Raw genomic sequence first — 22,267 nt, 5'->3', positions numbered from 1 at the left:
TTTACTAGAAAAGAATATGAGTACGTTAATTTTACGTAATATTTTACGTCAACAATGCGTTAAAATATACGTAAGTTGAGAAGCCAAACTGTACAAAATTGTGGTTATCTAAAAAAACAGGAGATTTGCGCAAAAAAATTCGAACCGAAATTTAAATGGTAAATTTGCTTCGTCAATAATACGTAAAATAGACAGAATCATCAATACGTAAGTTTGACAGAATCATCAATACGTAAAATAGACAGAAAATAGATAATTTACTAAATCTAAATTATAAATATTCCTTCCTCAATATTTCGTGAAAAATATCTTACCGAAGTATAGTTGGTAAAATCCATTCCGTTAATATTAAGTAAAATATACCAAAGCCTTTTTACGCATTGGTAATATTATTCCGACAATATAATGTAAAATTTTCGTATAAAGCGTATTGACTTTACCAATGTCCCAAAAATGTACGCTTAATTTACATATCATGCTATAGTTATTGACAGTGTTAGAGCAATAGCCATGAAAGGGATGTCATTGTCACTCTCTCTACACTTACTGATATACAGTCCCTGGCCAAATTATTAGACGCTTATATGCGATGTAAAATCTTAATTATCAGGTGATACTATACAGCTTTATCGTTTTTACGCAAATGAAACCGGTTTGCACTTGTTTACGTTAGTGTATCAATTAGTTAAGTTAGTTGATACATAATATAAATTCAACGATTCGATAAATTAGACGATGTATTACATACATATAGAACAATTATTATATCAGATATTATTATAGTATATTATAATAATTAGACCAAATTATTAGACGCACTGTAGTGTTTTAATAATGACATGTCTTGCACGAGTTTATAGGCAATACTTTTTTATGTAAGCACACATGTAGTAGTTTTCATTAAGGAGATTTTTTATATACTTCTAATTTGTATTTGTTTTTAGCCTATTGTATTACAATGTGAACCAATTGATACACGAAAGTAAACAAGTGCAAACAGGTTTCGGCCGCGTAAAAACAATAAAGCCGTATAGTATCATCACCTGATAATTAGGATTTTTCATAGAATCTTACAGTGCGTCTAATAGTTTATCCAGGGACTGTATTTTCTCACTGATTCTTTTCGAAGGTCCTTTCTTTCTACAACGCAAAGAAAAAAAACTAAAAATTTTAACAAGAAATTTAAGGGGTGTAATTTTACTTTCTGTATAATTTTTGAGGAGTTAAACTCAAATTTGATGGGACTGGACGTGTATTGGAGAATTCAGATAGCAGTGATTATTACAGTGGTTTAAAATGGAGGACAATTAGCTCAAAAACTTAACATTCCTTAAAACTTAGTTTTTGTTTCGTAAAAATTGGACTGTAGCAAGATAGAGCCATTTTACAGTCTACTGAATTAGGCAAAACAGATAGTGCATACTTGCATTGCTTTTCTTGTCAGTTTCTTGACACCACGTATGAATCCAGATTCTGATTAAGTCTAGGTTAGAATAGAACATATTCTAATGCTCATATTTTATGCCTGCAGCATGCTCAAAGTTTTTATCACCTGCATATTTCAAACTATTCTATGAATGAGTGATAGATCACTCGTTCCTGGAATAGTTTTTAATCCACAGTCGTCATCAATATCTAAGTACTTCCTCTACAGTAAAGGGTTGATAAATTTAATTCAGCTTCGCATTTGTCTATTTTGAAAAACATAGATAGCAATAAATATTTCCAAATTTTTAATGTAATTTTGAAAAAAATTAACACATTTAATTGTTTTATACAAATATTCTTTGAATGGGTTAAAAAATCAATTTTGAAAACTTCTCAATTAAATTTTCAAAACTATTATTGCATAATTATTAAGAATTGTTTTTGCGTGGTATTATTGTTAAACTAATTTTATAATAGTGAACAAGAATCTTTCGATTAGGGAAATTTATTGTGAAGAGAAAGTTAAAGTATTTTAACTAACCAAATTTTCGACTGCTTTTCATAGTTCTTCCATCTGCATCACAACCTAGTACAGGCAAGACCTGTCCTAACATGTCGTATCTGTTTGACTCGATCATACACTAGGTTCCTCCATCTATTGAAGTCCATGGTTTTAAGATCTATTACAAAATCATTCCATTTGGTGTTGGATCTTCCTTTTTTCAAGTATCAAATTTTCCATGACTCAACTTCTTAAACAGCATCTTTTCTATAGAATAGATCACCATCTTATTCTATCGAATTTAAAAGCTGCAATTATGTCAGGTTGTTTTAAGTTTTTGTATAATTCATAATTGTACCCAATCCGCCAACCATCATTTACTTTAACATATTTTCTTAATTTCAGTTATGCATCCATTCAAATTTTTTAGATTCTAAATGCCATCCATGAAATGCATATTTAGATATTCAAGAAAAGTACATTTTTGTTCCCGATTTCATAGCTTAACGAATATTTAGAGCTAAATAATTAGCTCTTGAATGTGAAGCTTCAGACTTAAATGTAAAAATCTAATTTATCAGATTTTTTTAATCCTTTTCCTATTATTCTAGATGCTTCGATCACTTAATTCTGAGGACCTCCATTTAAACGTGAAAATCAGATCGTCAGAATTTTTCACTTCCCCTAAACATTCTTAACCTAAATAAGTGTTTCCCAAACTTATGACTTTTGTGTGCCCTTTCTTAATTTTTCGTAACGCTGTGTACCACTAATAAAAAAATAAATATATTTTTTACTGCAAAAAAATTGCACAAAAGTTAAAAATCACAACTGGCTGTTGACAGCACCAATTATTAACTGTTAACTCTGCAAAAAATAGCCAAAATAAGTAATCGTAAATTTTCATGGCTAGCTTTGTTTTTAAGTAAAAAGTTTTGAAATTTTCGTTTGTTGCAAGATATTTTGCAAAAGAACGCGTACCCCCGCTAAACTGTACCACACTTTGGGTACACTGCCCTAAATGTTGAATTCCTTTTCTTATGGTATTACTCCATATTATTTCCNTAGATAAAATTTTCGTTTGTTGCAAGATATTTCGCATAAGAACGCGTACCCCTCGCTAAACTGTTCCCGTACCCCTGGGGATACGCGTACCACACTTAGGGGAAACACTGCCCTAAATATTAAGAAATTGATCTGAATGTTAAATTCCGATGCTTTTCTTAAGGTTTATATATATATATTTTCAAAATGTTTCTCCAAGACAATTCTACTGATCCCTACTGATGCACACTAGACTGTTACATTATGATATAACTGCTTAAAACACGTTTTTCTTCCCAAAATAGTTGAGGACCAGATACAAACGTATCTAAATTACGCTTCACAGGGGAGAAAAAAACTAAGTACTCGATAATGGAAACGCCAAATATTCCCTAAACTAAATTACCTTGGTATCAACTTTAATAACGTTTCTGTTATCAAGAAAGTAAATTTTTTCCCCTAAAGACGGAGGACATTTCGGGTGCCGCCAAAAGAAGCAGAACACGATGTTCGACAAGATGTGTATATTTAGATACAGTTTTCCCCTCAGCAAATGTTTTACCTCTTTAAGAGATATTATCTTGTTGATTGAAAAAATACTTTTAGCAGAAAAAATAAAATTACATTGATGACATTATAGCTCGTAATACGAAAAGCGGATGTATTAATAATGTTCATGCAGGCGGGAAAAAAATTAAATTATTTTTTAAAAATAGCTTGTCGTTTAAATGTATTATTTTTTCGTTCTGTCATGTAAAAATGTAGTATTTCTGTTTTTATATAAGGAATAAGGCATATAAAAATGAAACAAATTATAGCGCTTTGAACTTTGTGTTTGACAAAACCTGAATTTATTTTTTTAAATGACGTTATTCACAAAAAAAACTTATCTTAAAATTCCTCCAACTTGATATTAATAGCGCTATTTAGTCTTTATACTGGGATTTGCAATCTACGGGCTGTAGGATCCTCTAAAGTGAATGGCCATAACCAAAGTTTTTCGGGAAAACTAAAGATAAAAATTTTTATTTAATATTTTTTTATTGCAATTCAAAATGTGCCTTAGTTTAAAGACCAGCTTAAATTTTTTCTCGTGTTCTGAATATGGCAAGCTTGGTCTGGTTAAGAACAGTCATCACGGAAATTTATTTTGTATATAGTCTCATTGGAATAGAAAGGATAAACAAAATGCGATAAAAGTTTGAAATTGGTTACAGTTTGGTAGTCCCATAAAAATCGCTTATATGGGACTATCCAACTGTTGCCCATATAGGACTCTGATAAAAGATATTTTTCTTAATTTCAGAGGGCCGAGTGTTTGAAAATCACATACCAGACTGAAAATTCAGACAGGTGTGAGTTCTCGAGAAGTACACCTGCCGGAAGGGTTTGTTAATCCGACAACTCGTTTGTTCGCCAGTATTTCCCCCTTTTTTAGTTATGGACTTCGATAACTATAGTTGAACTATAGTTATGGAAGTTCCAAGTTCTTTCGATAGTATAGAATGAAAGGCTACATACGTAAGCAGACATAATATTTTAATATCTCGGTTGTACTATCTTGTCATAGGTTCTAAAGCTTTATTGAAAAGGTTAAATTGTTGCTAGGACTGATCCATTCCAGGATGACAAGCAACGGCAAACGCTGTATTTTCATTTTTATTTGCTTGGCATAGAAAGATTAACTAATTAATCCCTTTTTAAACTTAGTGGAAATATTAGTATGCCAAGATTGTTTCCTCAAAAACTGAATAAAGGCTTGCGAAAAACTTTACAAGAGCCTTTTATTTTTATTTTATTATTTTAGCCTTTTATTTTTGCTTTTTTTTTTAATTCTTGCTTCGCTCTCAAAGGTAACGTTTTGTTTGTGCTGAAAACTTATATATCAGCTCAATCTTAACTTTTAAAGAGTTAAAAAAGGCATATAAATACGCAAATAAATCTTGTTTCAGTGATTTTTATAAAGTCTCAAATAGATCATGAGAAGGGAAGATTATCCTCGCTTTAAGAACGTTTTATATTCTTGATTTGAGAATGATAACTTATTCTCGATTTCGAAAGTTTTTCTATTCTTGTTTTGTAAATGCAGGTTCAATATCGATATAAAGGTTTTTTTTTATGCAAGCTTAATTCAAACTTCAGTGTTTAAAGTAGCATAGTTAAATTTAACATTGTTTCAAGCTTGCATTGTTTATTTGTTTATCTTTTATAAACCTTGTTGAATTCGGTGACAAAGGTTGTTGCTGACATTAAAATCAACTTAAATCTCCTATCTGGACTATCTTCTCAGAAAATCCATACATGTTTTCACACTCATTTCCCTTGTATGTATACACAGTCGCAAAAATATTCTATGTGGATCATGAAACGAAATGATTCAAATATTTTATTGATAACCCAGCCCAGATTATTCCGTTGTAACTGTTCTGCGAAGAACATATGTATTAGAACTTGCAGGTAGTTCAGTCAATTCCTGTCATATGACAAAGAAAAATAATAATGAATTGAAAATTCTTTATTTTGAAAGATTTTTTGTTAAACCAGTTATTTCGACATTAGTCCGTCAATTTTGTGTATCCCACTCATAACTTTTTCAATACCCATGCGTGATCTGGCTCAGCTGTAGAAATCTAACTATACCTCCTTCCTGATTTTTATTCTCATTCAAAAATTTATTCCTTTTTACATTAGTTTGCTTTCCTTTACAAGTTTCTTTTTATACTAAAGAAGGCTCTCAAATGTAACCCGTGAGGAAGCATAATTAATTACTTAACACTACTTAAATTATTACTTAAAGCAATCTAACAAAATGAATAATAACTATTGCAAATAGTAGAAATCCACGAGTTTATGATGCCACACGTGAGAAATATGTGTGTATATAAATATATTGCTTAAAAGGGAAAGGATTTGCATTAAAAGGGACATTTTTCCCTAAATTTACTCCCCAAAACTTGATGTCTTAAAACGTAGCAAAAATTTTTTACTGAATTTTTTGCTTATCTGTGAACTTATTTCCCACATATCTTTAAGTCTGAAAATTTCTAGACCTCACCCTTAAAATATCCTTGTTACGCTGTTGGGGAGGCTACGTGAAAGTGTTAAAATTCACTAATGTTCACTAAATGAATAAAACCTCGATAATATGCATAATCTTCTCCGTTTCCCACGATATTCATCTCAAACTAGTTTCCTCTTTATCGGTTTGAAGCACCGAGAATAGTGTTTTGGCGAAGCCTACAAATTTGTTTCTAAGTAGGTAAAAGCGAACATTTATCTCGAAAACGGAAAGTAATGAATTCCATTAATTTCCAAGCTTGTTGCAACGTTTGACAAACGCTTCTTTATCGAAAACGATCTCGGCTCTCTTCCCGCAAGTGTTTTGGTCGCAGTTTATATTTTATTAGTGTTTCCACTTCAAATTGTTTTTTCTTCCCCTTCTATTCATTCTTGTTTCGGTTCTCAGGTTTTTGATTTATCCGCCGCTGTCAAAGTCTGTAAAAAAAGATTCTTACGGAAATGATCCGCGCACACATGCTTAATTATGCTGGAAATAAAATGATGTGTTAATGAATGGAGAAATTTTTCCCACCGGTGGTGTGATTTATGACGGATTTATAATGCGTAGCAGTCTGTGTGTGTGACCGATAACATTGGAATTTTTGTCTGAGTTTAAGGGTTCATAATGAGAATGCAGGAACATTTCAGCCAAAATAAGATGAGGAGATATTTTTTTCTGCATTAAACGTTAATTAGTTTATAAACCTAAGTTAGCCTGAGGAAGAAAAGCTTCGACTTCAGCCAATATCAATTAACAAGCCTCATTTTGTAGTTGTTTTTTTTTAAAATATATTTTTTTAAATTTTTTCGCCAAAGAAAATTTTGTCCTACGTCCCTTAAACTTGAATCTAATCTTTAATTTTAAACTACTTAGGTAGTCCAGCTCCCTGCTCCCTTCGTTGAACAAATTAAATTCCACCTAGCTCTTTTCAAATTAAAGTTAACATATATGTCCCACAGACGAAAATATCTACTATTGGGGCATATGTGTCCGGTCTTAAAAATCCCAGTAAACGCATTAGTCACAGCCCCCCCCCCCCCNNCCCCCCCCCCCAGTGATCAAAAAGTTTATTATCATTTTATTTTGGCAGAATATTGTTATTTTTAACTTATTTGATAAATTAAAGTCTTCATTTTTTTATTGGAAAAGAAAACACTGAAAGAGCTAAGTGCTCCAAATTTTCGACTGTTCTCCTGGATAAATAATGGATACATAATTTACTATTGCGGTTACCGTCCATACTTTAAGAGTCAAAAATCTGAATCCGTTCGAAAAGGTTATTCAGAAAAAAGTACGTTTTCGAGTCCGATTTCGTAACTTAAAATATCGTCTGCACTTAAAATATCGTCTGCAATTAAAATATCGTTTGCAATTAAAATATCGTATGCAATTAAAATATCGTCTGTATATTTAAGGTTAGACCCTCAAACCGCACTATGAGGAAGTTCCATATGAAAATCCTATCATTAGATCTTAAATCATTAAGAGTGTTTGCTTTTTTATTTTGCGCTCTGTAGATATATTAGTGTTAAACGATAAAAACATTGATTATTTTTATTTCAGTCGCCATGTTTGTGCTCATAATAGAATCAGAATGCTGCCATTGAAAGAAATGCAGTCCTATTGCAAGCCCGCTTACCAGTCTTACCTTCGACGATGTGATAAAGATAATTCAATTTACTGTACTGGTTACAGGTAAGCTACTATTATTGCATTATTTTATTTGCATTCATTACTTGCTCGGAAAGCAAAACTATATGGTATGTAAGCAAAAAGTGATGTTTTATTAGTTGTTTTTAAAGCATTAGATTTCATGCATTTAAATGTAGGTTAGAGCATTACAAGTAACTTCAATCGGTTTCAACTCTTAGCGTGTTTAGTTACCACATTCGTTCTCGACACACTTGGCTACCATTCATTCTTACACTGTGTTCGAAGCATTTCGCTTGCAGATTAATTTTTTTAATTCTGTTGTTTTATAATAAATGTAATTGTTATTTAAGCGATAATAAATTGTCGTATTTAATTGAAATTACTAAGTGAATAAATAGTATTCGTTTAAGAAGTTTTTTTGGTTTTGTAGTATTGTTTAAATACGTCTAATTTCGTTTTCCCCCTAGTTGAAAGATACGGAATTTTGTTTAAGTTTCTCAACTTTTAATCAACTAGAACAGTTCTTTAAATATTAATTCATAATTATCTTTATAACTTGTTTGCAAAAATGTTCCATATCTTGGCATATAATAGCATAAATAACTTAATGAAAGTGCCAAGTAGAACTATCATGATTTTGAAACTCTAATTAATTCACAGAACTTATAGTTATTTGACAATATTTTTTTTGTGTACTTTTTTAAAAAGAGAGAAAAAAACGTTATTTTATTAACGAAATTATTTTTTTATTACCGAAAATTATTAATTTATAACTTTAGGAAAACCTTTTCTAACCGACTAGCAATTTTTCCGTCGTAAATTGATATTTTATTGCCTCGTCAATTAGATTGAATTTATATAAATTTAGATCGTGCCATGAACTAGAAATTCCATAATTGAAAAAAAAAAAAAACTATATGAAAATATCTAAACTTTAAGACCTGGTGATGTGAAATGATTTAAAAAAAATCATTATTTGTAATTTTTTTTAAAAGAAAGTCATTTTCATCATCTCTTATCTTAAGTGAAGTGAGAGATCTTAAGTAAGAAAGTCATCTCTTATCTTAAGTGAAATACAACGTGAATAAAGCCCAAATCAAGTACAGGAAATGGACAAAAATCTGTGCTTTATTCCTGTTGTAATTCACTTAAGCCTATGCAGCAAAAAAGTATACCCTGTTCTTTTGCATACCTTTATCTATTAATAAGTTAAAGAGCAATTTTATTTTCCAGAGTAGCATATGAATTAGCTTATCGAACAGTAGAAAGAGTGGTAGCCAAAACTGAAACTTCTTATTCATGCTGTCCCGGATGGTCTCAAGCTATTTCGTCTTCCGTAGATTGCAAGAAAGGTAAGATTCCTAACAATACCATCCCTTATCCTCTGCTAAAAATAAGTCTTCACCTTTAATTTACATGCGAAAAAAGGCTTAATTTTTCTTATGTTCTGTAAGTTTTTCATAAGTTCAGAAGTAACTTTAAAGGGAAAAAAAGAAAGAAAGAAAAATAAGCTGAATAGTGAGTGATAATTTTACAGCTGGGTACTTGTACATCAAGAAAAAGAAGATCACGGATACACACACGTGACCTATGACGTCAACGTCAGCTGGTCGCTTATAAGCAAAATGGCGTGTTTCTACACATAAGTTCGAATGTTAAGTAATGTGAAGTTAATTAGGTACAGCGCCGTATCACGCTTCGAATTTATTAAAATATCATTCCTTCGAATTTATTGAAATATAATTCTTATTCGTCTTTTACTTAACTTAGATTTATTATTTGTATATGTATTTTATTATAGCCGTGATATATTTTTGCTCTGTGTACTTGGTAACTTCGGTGTATGATTAGTTTATTTATGTTCTACATAACTTCATGCCTGTCTTTGTCTCGAGTGAGAAATAAATAGCGAAAGAAGTGAAATCTTTGTGAAAGAATCTTTGTGTAAGAATATAGAATAAGTCACTTAAGCGAATTAACACTTGACGGGCTTAGCTTACTCGAAATAAAATATAAATAATGTAAGGTAAACAAATGCCAGGTTTCAACAACCAATCAGAATCCAGATACCAACACTACGTCACTTTCAGGTATCACATTGGATACCTGAAAGTGACGTCCGCCCGCGTAAGTAAATCGTGGTATTTGTCGATTCGGTAGACGGGAACAAATCGTGTTTCATTATCCTAGAGAAAAAGACATAAGCATTAGAAGCTTCGCTTAGTTTAATTGAGCAATTAAACTGGTTTTTATGTTTTTTTACCCCTGTAATCCGGTAGATTTCGACACCATTTAAATTTCTTTCTAGCTTAATAATTAAATCCCAAAAAATAATGCGTGTTTATTATTTTTTACTACATTTTTGACAAGGATTCTAAATATTTTTCTTAAAGACTATCATTACTGAACACCTCACATATAGAAAGGGAGGTGATTACGGAAAACTCTGCATTAATTAAGAGGATGCCATACCACGGGAGAAACTTTTTGTCACAAATTCTCTTTCACCTTTATTACTAATTCAAAAATAAAAGCATAAAAAAAATTAAGAGCTTCGAACTGTTTTATTATCAATTTATTAGAAGTCGGTACTAATAATTGTTTGCTTTCTTTTATTTACTACTGCCTAATTTGAAATAAAAATCATGCAACATACTAAAAACTGATGTGATTAGTTATAATTAAGATGAATGTGAATGCAAAAACAGTTCATTGAACATGCCCATATTGATGCAAACACTTCTTTTTTATTTTCTCTGATTCATTCATTTCCCTGGTTCTTCCATTAAGCTCTTTAATTGTGTCGGTATATGCTTTTCAGTTTTGACCATGATTTTGTAGCGTTTCTCAGTACTAATTTATTGATTCTTTACTTATTTTTTATTCACCCCTTGTGAAGAACAGGTATTCAGCTTGCTGCTAAATATAAGAACGCCTCCGATTGTAAACTATTACCAAAATCATCTTAAATTTAACCCCTTAACGATCGGTTAATTTTGAAGAAAACGGTCATAAAAGGGCCTATTTTTTTATCCCTGAAAATTATTTAAAAATATGTGTATGAACAATATACATTAATTTTTAATTTGTTTTTAGTTTGAAATTTTAAAAAGTTAAATTTATAGAAAAGGCCAACATTCAGGGTTACTATGACTTAATGTTGGTTTTCAAGCAATCAAGGAAAATTTAAAAAATATGTGTTTTAAACATTAAAAAAGAATTTTATTAAACTTAGGTACATTATAAATAAATATTAGTAATTTTTTCTAGTGTGATAAATTTCAATGCATGAGATACAGAGGCCAACGTCTCAATCTGGACAATAGTACCGAGTTTCCTTCCTACATCTCTTATTGTTTTCATCTCTTTTCTACAATTACCTTAAAAATATCCTAGTACTGCCATCTGGTGTGTAAAATGATAAATAAAATTTTTTCCGGGCAAAAGAAATGAATTAGTTTTATTCTTACTAGCGCGTTGCTACTGAACACTCCAGCCCAGAAATTTCACGGGAGCTAGAAATAGAGGGCGAAACCTCACCCCGTCATTTTCACGGGAGCGAGAAGGAAGGGTTACAGAATATAAAATTTTTTCGCATAATTTTTAAGGACCTTATATTGGCAAATTTTGCTAGTTAAGTTAAATAATATATTATAATATAATTTATAAGTTAAAAATTTAACTTATAAATATAATAATATAATTTATAAGTTAAATTTTTAAAATGGTAATCTCTGTCTGACTACATAGAACTCGCAGACAAATTAGAATTCACGACGATGCTGCTGCAACTCCGCCAATTCTGCTACCCGGCTTATTTAATGCACCGGTTATGCAATGCTTATTTAATGCATCAATATTTAATGTATCAATGTTTCAATTGAAAGTGTATGTATGGATTATAGATTTCTTTTCATTCAGCTGTTTGTGAATATGAATGCAAAAATGGCGGTATCTGTACTAAACCAGATCATTGCACTTGTGTACCTGGCTGGACAGGAAAAAGTTGCGAATCAGGTATTTTATTTATTTATTTATTTTATTTATTTATTTAGTGAAAGAAGAAATAGTTTTATAAAATATTTTGAGATTTATCAGATATTACGACAGGAATTTTTTTCTCCATTTTACGTTTGTATAAAATATTTATCTAATGCAAAATGTATACGGGATATTTATCTACGGGATACTTATTACGGGATATTAAGTTGAGTTTTTTTTAATTATCTATCAAATTTTCTCTAATATGAACCCTTTATTTAATCTACTTCATTAAAATACATTAAAGCTAATACGGTTCTCACAAGCATGAGCAACAATAAAAAAATAAATAAAAAAACGTTAGGTATTGTATGGTTTGTTACGTTCTGCTCAGGAAATAAGAGTTTTAATCTCGCCAAATTTTGAAATTAGTTGCTTGCTACGTCGATAGATAGTGCTGCTGACCCGGAAATTTTACAAACAATTGTCGCATGCAAGCCAAATCATTCGAACTGGTGGTTGTCTGTTAATTTTATCTGTCGACTGCATTTTGTTGTTGTTACAAATGGAATTGTGATGCCAGAATTTGGCATTACATATTTATTTCCTATCTTTTTAAAATATCCTTCATTACTTAAGCTTATTTTTATTAATAGAATTATTTTTAAAATAAATCAAAAACTTAATCTTTTTAAACGAACATAAAATATTTATTTCTTCTCTTCCAGATCAATGTAACGGATACTTTCTTTTTATTTCATTATTATGCAGACATATAAATTCACTGTCGCCTCTAATCGAAAACAAAAATCTATTTATAACTTTTTATTCTAATTTTCCAACGGCTAAATGTTTCGGTTTCATGGTTATATTAATTCACATAAATTTGTTGGCGACTCGTGATCGCCAAGGTATTCTTTTAAACCCAATATTGAATATTTATTTTCTATCTTTTAAAATATCTTTCATTACTTAAGCTGATTTTTTATTAATAGAATTACATTTAAAAATCAATCAAAAACTTAATCTTTTTAAGCGAACATAAAATATTTATTTCTTCTCTTCCAGATCAATGTAACGGATACTTTCTTTTTATTTCATTATTATGCAGACATATAAATTCACTGTCGCCTCTAATCGAAAACAAAAATCTATTTATAACTTTTTATTCTAATTTTCCAACGGCTAAATGTTTCGGTTTCATGGTTATATTAATTCACATAAATTTGTTGGCGACTCGTGATCGCCAAGGTATTCTTTTAAACCCAATATTGAATATTTATTTTCTATCTTTTAAAATATCTTTCATTACTTAAGCTGATTTTTTATTAATAGAATTACATTTAAAAATCAATCAAAAACTTAATCTTTTTAAGCGANGAAGTCAAGCATCACTGGCTGCGGTCAGTGTACGGGTGGGTGACCACTTGGATCAGTCTGCGTAGGGACCGAGGGTGTGCGGTATTGGTCCTCGTTAAACTGTTCCATCGTAAAGGGCTCGACTTCGTGTGCAGGTCGTTGGGCTACCGAATCAGGGGTGCCATCCCCTCTGCAGAAGATCAAAATTATGATTGCATATCTTCGGATCATCCTCATGGATGCATCCCAGACCGTCGCCAATAGACCATTGTGCAGCTCTAGTGCGACGTAAATGAACTGCTACAACAACAACAATTTCTGAGGACAAAACGCCGTTTGCCTTATCCAAGTTTTGAGGCATGTATTGGGAAATGAAAATCTGCTAGAAGCTTGACGAATTTTCTCCTACAAAAACTATGCACGGTTGACTATTTTGATATTGATAAATGAATCAAGCAGCATAGAATTACATAGTTCATGGAATTACATAGTTTCATCTAGAGAAAAAGAAAAGAAGAAAAAACGAACAGTATAATTAGATGACAGCGCATCAGTTATTTTTGAGTCACCTATAACTGTATCCCTTTTAAAAATACTGAAAGATAAACTCTACATTTACATTACTCAGTAGTATATTTGTTTTTGTAGTATATTTGTCTTAAAAATTCTTCAAAAATCCATTATTTGGTTTTTGTAATATTTAAAAAATTTGCATTTAATTAAGTAATATGCAACAAATTGTGTTTAAATCGGAGTTTTCCTTACCGAGTTATAAGATTATGAATTTATAAAACCCATATGTAGTTCTCATTGACAAAGTTGCGTTTTCTCTTTATGGAATTTTTCAATATTTTCAGAACTTCAAAAAGTTATGAATTATTATCCAAAGGTTTGAAAGACATAAATCATTTAATTCTTTCTGTATTTAAACATATAGTATCGGCTACTCCGAAAATGACAGATAGTTTTAGAAAGCAATTAAAAGAAATTGAACGATATAGAAACATATGATTTGCTGCGTTCTGCTCAGGAAACAAGAAAATTTTTTCTCAAAGAGTTTTGGAATTAGTAGTTTGACAACAGATGACACAGCTTAAAAACTTCTAATCCATGCTTTCTGCTACGTATCAGACCATTCTAACTGAAACAATGTCTGGCAATGTTGTTCTCTGACATAAACACAATTTCTTTGCCAGCGATAATTATTTTGAAGCATTCGTAGTTTTTCTTCTCAGCAACGCCATCTGTTGATGCATTTCTTTACTACTTTCGAAGGTTGTTGAATATAAATCTTGTTTCCTTTAAATAATACATGGAAAACCGTGCGTTTCTCATTTTTGTCTTAATTTTTTCGAACATTGATTTTCCTATCAAAGCTCATTTTTCGAATATCCGGTATGGATACTGCTGTTATGTGATTCAAATCATTAAAATACGCTAAATAAATTCGAGTATGCATGCTGTTAAACTTTTTTAAAAAAAAGTAGTCGATTTCTCATATTTTCATTCAGTTTGTCAAGAATAACGCATGTAAAACGCATAATTTTATAACACATCTTCTTGTTTAATCTATATTTACACAAATAGTAGCATATCCCCTTTTTAAGAATACTGTAATAGTTTTTTCGATTATATGCTCCATGAATCCTGAATTTTCACATTATTAGGACATCTTACGATTGTCCTAATAATGTGAATTTTTAAAAATTGGTTGATTGTAGGTATTATTTGTATTTTCAGAATTGGTTAGATCTCATACGTGACGTGAGTACCTTTCCTATAAATTGGTATAGCACGAAAATCAGTGCTAGCGGCTCATAATTCTTCTGCAGTAGAGTAGGGGAGAGTGGGGTCAATTGTAACAGGGTACGATTGTAACAGAGCAAAAATTTCGAGTGTCGGGTTCTAGATTTGGTTCCTAGGTGGCGCACAAGGTGTATTTAATAAATCTACATGTACACCCCTGATGGCAACCATTTTTATGTACTTTTGAAAGAGTTACATCACAAAAGATATTTTCACGCCACGCAAGTACTTTTTTTGGTATTAGAATATTATATTGTAACAAAGTAATTTTGTTTAAACAAATAAAAATTAGTAACCGAATATGTAAGTGGACACCTTAATTAACATTTCAATAAAAAAAAGATTAGTTTTGCTAATTAACTAGCATTGTTTTTAACAAATGAAGCTGAAATGGCGTCTTGGGGACAATTGTAACAATAAGTAAAGGGACGATTGTAACAGCTGAAAATAAATAATCTTATGTTTACAAACCATTACTTAACTCTTTAAGAACCACCAATAGTTTCCTATATCATTTATATTATGTTGCATGTGCATTATTTTATTTGTCACCTTTCACAGCATAAATTAAAATTTTTAACCCCTTAAAGTTAAAAGTTTAACCCTTTAGGTCTCTGCTCATTATTATTTTTACTCCTAAAATATCACTACTATTTTGATCAATAAAAAAATATATCACAACTATGATAATATGTATAATTAACTATGTTTTAGTTGAATTTATGAACTGTTACAATTGACCCCGTAAGTGGGGACAATTGTAACAACTGCACGACTGTCAAAAATTGTTAATAACTAATATAATAATATTTAAAATCAGATATTTATTTTTTTTCTAGTAGAGGATAGTCTACTTTACTCGTCTGTCAATTAATACTAATAATATATTGGATTTTTTGTTAGTTAAAACTAGTTAAGTAAAAAATGTTACAATTGACCCCACTCCCCCCTACTACTATAATATGGCTTCTCCACTGAGGCCCTTAATCTAAACATTTCGTGGTTGGGGACCCGGTTTGCGCATTCAAAAGCTTGTTAACTCAGAATTTAATGATGCAATATTAAGTATGTTTCTGTTTCATAATTCATCCCTACAAGTTTGTGTTATCATTTTGCGTAGAAGTATTTTTTTCCTTTCTTTTTGTATTATTTCCATTTTTAGGGGGGCTAATTTTAGAAGCGATTTTATAGAAGCCTTCTGATAAATCGGACCTGATCTAGAAATGTGGGGGACCTAGACGCAGAACTGTCAAGGGCTCCCTGGTAGTTACATGAAACTAAACTTACATGTTGTTTAGTTAAACTGCTTTTAAATTACTCACTGCACAAGTAAATTGCGATGTATTAGTAAATTTGAGCTTATATTTATTTGAATTTTTAAATCATAATTCTAATAAATAATTCATAAAAGAATAAATAAAAAATAAAAACACACAAAAGAAAAACGAAAAATAATATTTGTGACATTTAGGGTGATCCCAGAAGTGTGGGGTCCTTAGGCGTGGGCCTCTCAGGCCTTCTGATAAATCGGGCTCTGTTTCTACTATTACTTTATTTGTGTATAATTCAACATTAAAAATTGGAGTGAATAACATATTACGGTTAAAAATACACAACCATTCATGTGATCAAAATATTTTTTATTAAAACCATTCAATCAAAACTATTCAAAAATTAAAAAAAAAAATTCGAGATTAAATCTCTTTTTTTTTTATTTTCAGACATTGACGAATGTTCAACAGAAGATTTGAATCTTTGTGAACAGGATTGCATCAACAAACCAGGATCATATAAATGCATATGCAAAGATGGATTTTCATTACAATCGGATGGAAAATCTTGCAAAAGTAAGCAACAACTTCTCTTAAAATGAGTATTTATTGTTATGGGATTATGTAATATATTTTATTATTGATATCTGCATTTGTATTTTTTGCATACAACGTACTTTAGACGGGACTTATGTTATTGATTCATGACACTTTATGAAAAATTAAACATTAGCTTCGAAAATTTAAAATTTTAAGTTTCAGTTCAATTTCTTTTTGTATGTAACGTTCCATTAATTTGTATTCATTCAGAACATCATTTTCAGAAATTATTGCAACACCAAACAATTCCAAAGTTACCATGGATTACACTGAAGCCCTTTTGGAAAAAATGGAAGCCATGCAGAAAGTACGTATTTTATTTTATAAGACTTTTATTTACTTTAATTTTTACTTTAGATATTTTCAGAGTGCAAAATAAAACACAAAACATCTGCCCAGCCTTTTATCCAATGATTGTATAATCAAGTACTAAAATGCAAAGGGCTAACTTTGCATATGCTAATTAATATTTTGAATATTTGACCCAGGTGGTATTTGAAATTTCACCCTGGCATCCCAGGAGTTGCTTCCTAAGCCATGTTAATACTGTGATAAGCTTGGATAACTAATGCTTATCATTGGGGCCAAGATTGTATAAAAAAAAACCTAATTCTTTTATGGCTGGGAATCAAACTCAGCCTAAACAAGAAAGTGACCAAACACAAATTGACAATGAATAGTATCCGGATACACTCAAAATGCATTCGAAATAAAAATGAAAACAATAAAAGTAACACATACCCGATTGTTACTAATAAAGCTATCTTGTTAAATAATGACACAAGTAGTACTTCAAATATAATCCCAACAAATATTTTCGAAAAATTATATGTCCGAAAGTTAAAAAAAAAAGATATAAATGAAAACAAACAAAATGTAATTTGTAAGTTAACCAAACTTGCACTTCAGAATAAAAATAAGGAAAATAGCTAGGTCAGCCAAATTTTGAAAACTGATTTACCTTAATACCATATTAAATTCGAAAGCTTGCTTTAGATTTCAATTAGTAACTGTGTTAAACAAGTTGCAATGCAAAATCTGAGAAGATTGATTTCTTTTTATGATTATAAAAGCAATTTGACCTTACACATTTTTTCCTGAAATCCTGGTTAATGTTTGCAATAAAAATACCTATAAAGAAAGTAGAAAGAAAAGAAAAAGAAAAGAAAGAAAAGAAAAATAAGAGAAAGAAAATAAAAATAAAAGAAAAACAAAATAATTAAAATGTTAAAGAAAATAAAATTCTGGACATAAAAAGAGTAAACAAAAATAAAAATGTAAACAAAGTGAATTTAAAGAAAAATAAAACAAAAAATAGACTTAAAAATAAAGATTTAAATAGCAAAACTGAAAATAAGCTTGACTTTTCAAATATTCTTGAGACTAAATGTGATAATGGTGCGCAACATTGTCAAAATCATATTGACGGAATTATGCAAATTCAAGATAATGAAAAAAAATCCCAATTTCAGATTTTTCAGATATTTTTGCTAAAGATAAATATGATATAGGGATAATAAGAATTGAACCTCAAAAGGTAAGATTAACATCAAACTTACCAGTGTCATTTTTTCATAAGAATAAAATACTGAAGTCTTAAACTTCAGAATACCCACCACTGTGTCATTTTTTTAAAAAATTTTATTTTCTAACAAAATAAACAATACTGTAGTCAAAACTTCAGATTGAAACTTTTTCTTTAACAAAAAGTGTCAACTTGTCTTTTCATATCTCATATCACTTGTATTTTCATATTTTCATCTTTCATGTTTTCGAGTATATGCATTTTGAAAATGTTTATGTAATTTTCTCATCTTGATATAAGAGTTTATTGGAATTGTGCTTTTATGAAGAAGATTACTTCGTGGTGAATAACTTTAGTGAGATCTTCAAACGAAGAACTTGAAACTGAACTGACAAAGAGTCAGAGAAACTATTTGTAATTCATGCTATTTTTATATATTGATTGTAATGTGAGATTACGATTGTTATTCTTTTCATTTTGATTGCGCTTCTATCACAGGGAAAGTTTTGCAAATAGATGATCTTTTTAAAAAAAACTTGAGATGGTCATTAAACATTTTTCGGGGAGGGGGGATGTAACATAAAAAGCTTCAATTAATCTTTTTATGTTATTCCTTTTCTGTAAATCCTTTTCTTAATTTATTATTCAAAATGAAACGCTTTTTCACACTTTTAAATTCCCATCCAGTCGTGCTGCCTGTTCTTTAATCTATTTTTGGCTCAAGTATGCATTAGTTAAAAGTAAGAAATTTTTTCCCTTTGCTCTATGTGGGAATCGCGCTACCTATTTAATAAACCAATTACAATTACTAAGTTTTCGCTTATTCCCTAAATCGAGACACCCCTAAATCGAGATTTTCCCTAAATTTTACTCAAAAGGACATAAAATTTATGTATCTTCCGCCATTTCAGAGAATAGAGGACCTGGAAGAATGGCGAAGAAATTTTTCCACCAAGAAGACGGATGATTCGATCCATCAACGAGAAGACAGAATAAATTCTCTCAGCGAACAAATAGCTATTCTTGAAGAAAGGCTGGAGGAATGTAAGTAGAATATGGGATTTTTTTAGATCCTGTGTAGCGTAATATTTCAGCTTATCTAAATTTAATTTTTTATGCTGATTTGAATGAATCTAAGCTTGGGACCATCAGATGAACTGTTATAAAGCTTTTATGCATAAAAAGTACTATCTTTGGTTTCTACTTACATATCAGACAATACTATGAAGGCAAAGAAGTTATGTTTTTCCATGAATTGTTTTCAATCAAATGTTTTAATTAGACTGAACTTAAGTCTATAAAATGAATAGTTCAGAAGTTATATTGGTTTAATTTATAGAATATTTCTATCGACATTATAAAAACACTAACGCATATATTGTCACATAACTGATAAAATTTCTTTTCTCCCGTTGGCAATCAAACGCTGAAGCAAACTGAGCTATAAGCAGTCCAGAAATGAAGGTTAAAAACGGTCAGTTTAGCGAAACAAACTATTCCATGCTTATGTTTTAATCATGCTGATTATGTGACACAGGTAATATAAGAAATGAATACTGTATTTTATTTTTTTCTCTTTCATTTTCTAACCCTTTCCTTTGTTTTTATTAAACATTTACCGAGTTAATGTTACAAGAAAGAGACTTTAAACTGCTGTCTCCAAACACTGTAATTTATAGTTGCGAAAATTCTATTACTCTGAGCTATGTTACAGCTATACTCACTAGTGTAGTAAGTTCCAAAACTGAATTTTATTTTTTTGTTGTTGTTTCTTTTGTAACTTATTAACGTACTGTGTTGAAATATTAATAATTTATATCATTCAGCATGAGAAATGGACCTAGAAGAAAAATTCATATGCACTACTTTTATTTTATATGAGGATCTCTAGAGAGAAAAATGTAAAAAAAAAAAAAAAATTTAGAATTACAACCACCATTCCTTGCTAAACACATGTATTTTTATTTTATTACAGGCACATGTAATAAGAAAGATGAAATTCAATTTCCACGATCACAATAACAAGCAGAGAATGAAGTAGTACTAATAGTTGAAAAGGCTCAGGATATTTTCCTATTTCTCTGAAGGTAGTGAACTGTAAATCGAAAAGCGCAGAACTTTCAACAATCTTTCACAAAAGATATGAAGAGAAGAAATTTTTTTTTTATGAACGCACTTAATGTGATGTATGTAAACCTGGAAGTTTTAAAATATCTTTTTAATTTCCTTGTTTTATTTATTTATTTATTAAAGACTAATAAAGCTTGTTTGTATTAACAATAATTTAATGTGTTTTATTATTTTTCATTATTTCAAGAATGTTTCATAGATATTTTTTTGAATGTTATGAAAAGTGAAACAAATTAATACGATGGTTAAAATTTATGTGGTATGTATATATTTATGAAAACTAATCGAAGAAGAATTTTTTTAATTATTATTCCACTGATAAATTTTTTGTAATTATATTCTGTGAACACGGTATTCAATAATCATTGCCTTTAATCTATATAATATAGAAACAAAGAATGAAATTAAAAAAAAATTTTACACATGAAGGGTCGTAGATTAATATTTAAGCGAGAAAAAATGGGAACGCTATTGAGGAAGGTGGGAGAAAAAAAAATCAAAATCTATTTGATTGTTAGTTGAAACTTGATGTTTTCAATTCTGTTTTTGTTTGTTCTAACGGCACCAACCATTGACCTTTTACGAATTAAGTCGGAAAAGTGCACTTTTCATCGGACAAGAGAGCACCGGAAGGATGAAAGTATGTCTTTACTCATAACTCCACAGATAGATGGCAGCACAACTCATTCTAATTCTTAATATAACGAGAGCGACATTTTTCGAGAAATTCGTCATAACGACTAATTTTCAAGTCACCATCAAAATGCTAATAATTAGTAACTGTAAATGGAATTAAATGTTTATAATGAGTAAATATTTACTAGCTCTCTGATATTTAAGGGAAGCTCATTTTTTTTAAACTTTTCAGTAAACAATATTGTACGAAAATTTATGATATTTTTATTATTATCTGAATTATTTTGGTGATCAATTCAGAAAGGATAAAAGCTAATATCCTACGAACATATACTTCCTACAATATTTATCGCCTTAATCCTTTATTTTTATAAAGCGAAAGCAAACATATGTGGGTGACCACCGACCAAGTTACCTTCTTTCTTACAAAAGAAAAATTCTTCAGTTATTTTCTTAATCCCGCAGCAGACTTAAATAAAGTGCACCTTTATCACGCAGTGACAAAAATACAACCTTCTAATGCGAATTGTCGTTATTGTTTTTCAACAGATATCTTTTACTGTTATTGTTTTTCAACGCCTCTCTGTTTCCACCAATGGTCAACCAGATTTTGAATTGTAGTTACTTGTTAATTAAGTTATTAATTGAATTATTAATTGAATTAAGTTATTACTTGTTGTCAATATTAAATAAATTTAAGCGTGATAGCGTTCTTTTTTTTATTATTTTTTTTTTGTTATACGTTTATTTGTTATCCTTCCCCTGGGCACTTTTTAAACCATGTTTTTAAAAAGGATTCTGAAAATATAATAAGAGGTGATATTACAGAACACGATCCTCGGGCCGGGCAAGGTTGACTCAGCCTTTCATCCCTTCAGTGGGTCGATAAATGAGTACCAAGCTTGCTTGGGAACTAAACACTGGGGGTTCCGCGTTAGGCTGACCACCTAACCGGAACATCTGCTCCTGCATCCCAGAACCCAAGGTTAAGAAAACTGAGATGGGCACAGTAGGCCTTGGCCCTCCATGGGCTGTCGCGCCACTGAGTTTAGTTTTATTACAGAGCATGAAGTGTATATTATCTGAGTTACAGATTCCAATGATTAAAACACAATAAAAATTAAAAACTTGTATATGCAGTTACTTAGCATTGTTTAATATTGGTAAATTTCATTCATAATGAGAGCTGATATTACTAAAACACCATGAGAATATTGTCTGATTTATAGACTCTATTGATAGAAAAACAATAAAAACTAGAAATTTATGCA

The 22,267-nt window shown here is 30.3% G+C and overlaps 1 protein-coding gene across 2 annotated transcripts in view; it reads left to right on the top strand.

Annotated features, from left to right (window-relative positions):
- Positions 1 to 20,513, top strand: part of LOC107437861 (epidermal growth factor-like protein 8) — a 39,185-nt gene extending 18,672 nt beyond the window's left edge. For both annotated transcript variants that reach the window (XM_016049988.3, XM_016049989.4), the window contains 7 exons: positions 7,599 to 7,730; positions 8,922 to 9,040; positions 11,610 to 11,705; positions 16,556 to 16,681; positions 16,930 to 17,012; positions 19,142 to 19,274; positions 20,206 to 20,513. In XM_016049988.3, the coding sequence (XP_015905474.2) occupies positions 7,599 to 7,730; positions 8,922 to 9,040; positions 11,610 to 11,705; positions 16,556 to 16,681; positions 16,930 to 17,012; positions 19,142 to 19,274; positions 20,206 to 20,252 (736 nt within the window). In that variant the 3' untranslated portion in view covers positions 20,253 to 20,513. The remainder of the gene's footprint in view (positions 1 to 7,598; positions 7,731 to 8,921; positions 9,041 to 11,609; positions 11,706 to 16,555; positions 16,682 to 16,929; positions 17,013 to 19,141; positions 19,275 to 20,205) is intronic.
- Positions 20,514 to 22,267: the final 1,754 nt, after the last annotated feature.

This window comes from Parasteatoda tepidariorum, chromosome 4 (assembly GCF_043381705.1).
Source record: "Parasteatoda tepidariorum isolate YZ-2023 chromosome 4, CAS_Ptep_4.0, whole genome shotgun sequence".
Taxonomy (NCBI): domain Eukaryota; kingdom Metazoa; phylum Arthropoda; class Arachnida; order Araneae; family Theridiidae; genus Parasteatoda; species Parasteatoda tepidariorum.
This window is presented reverse-complemented; position numbering and strand designations above follow the sequence as displayed.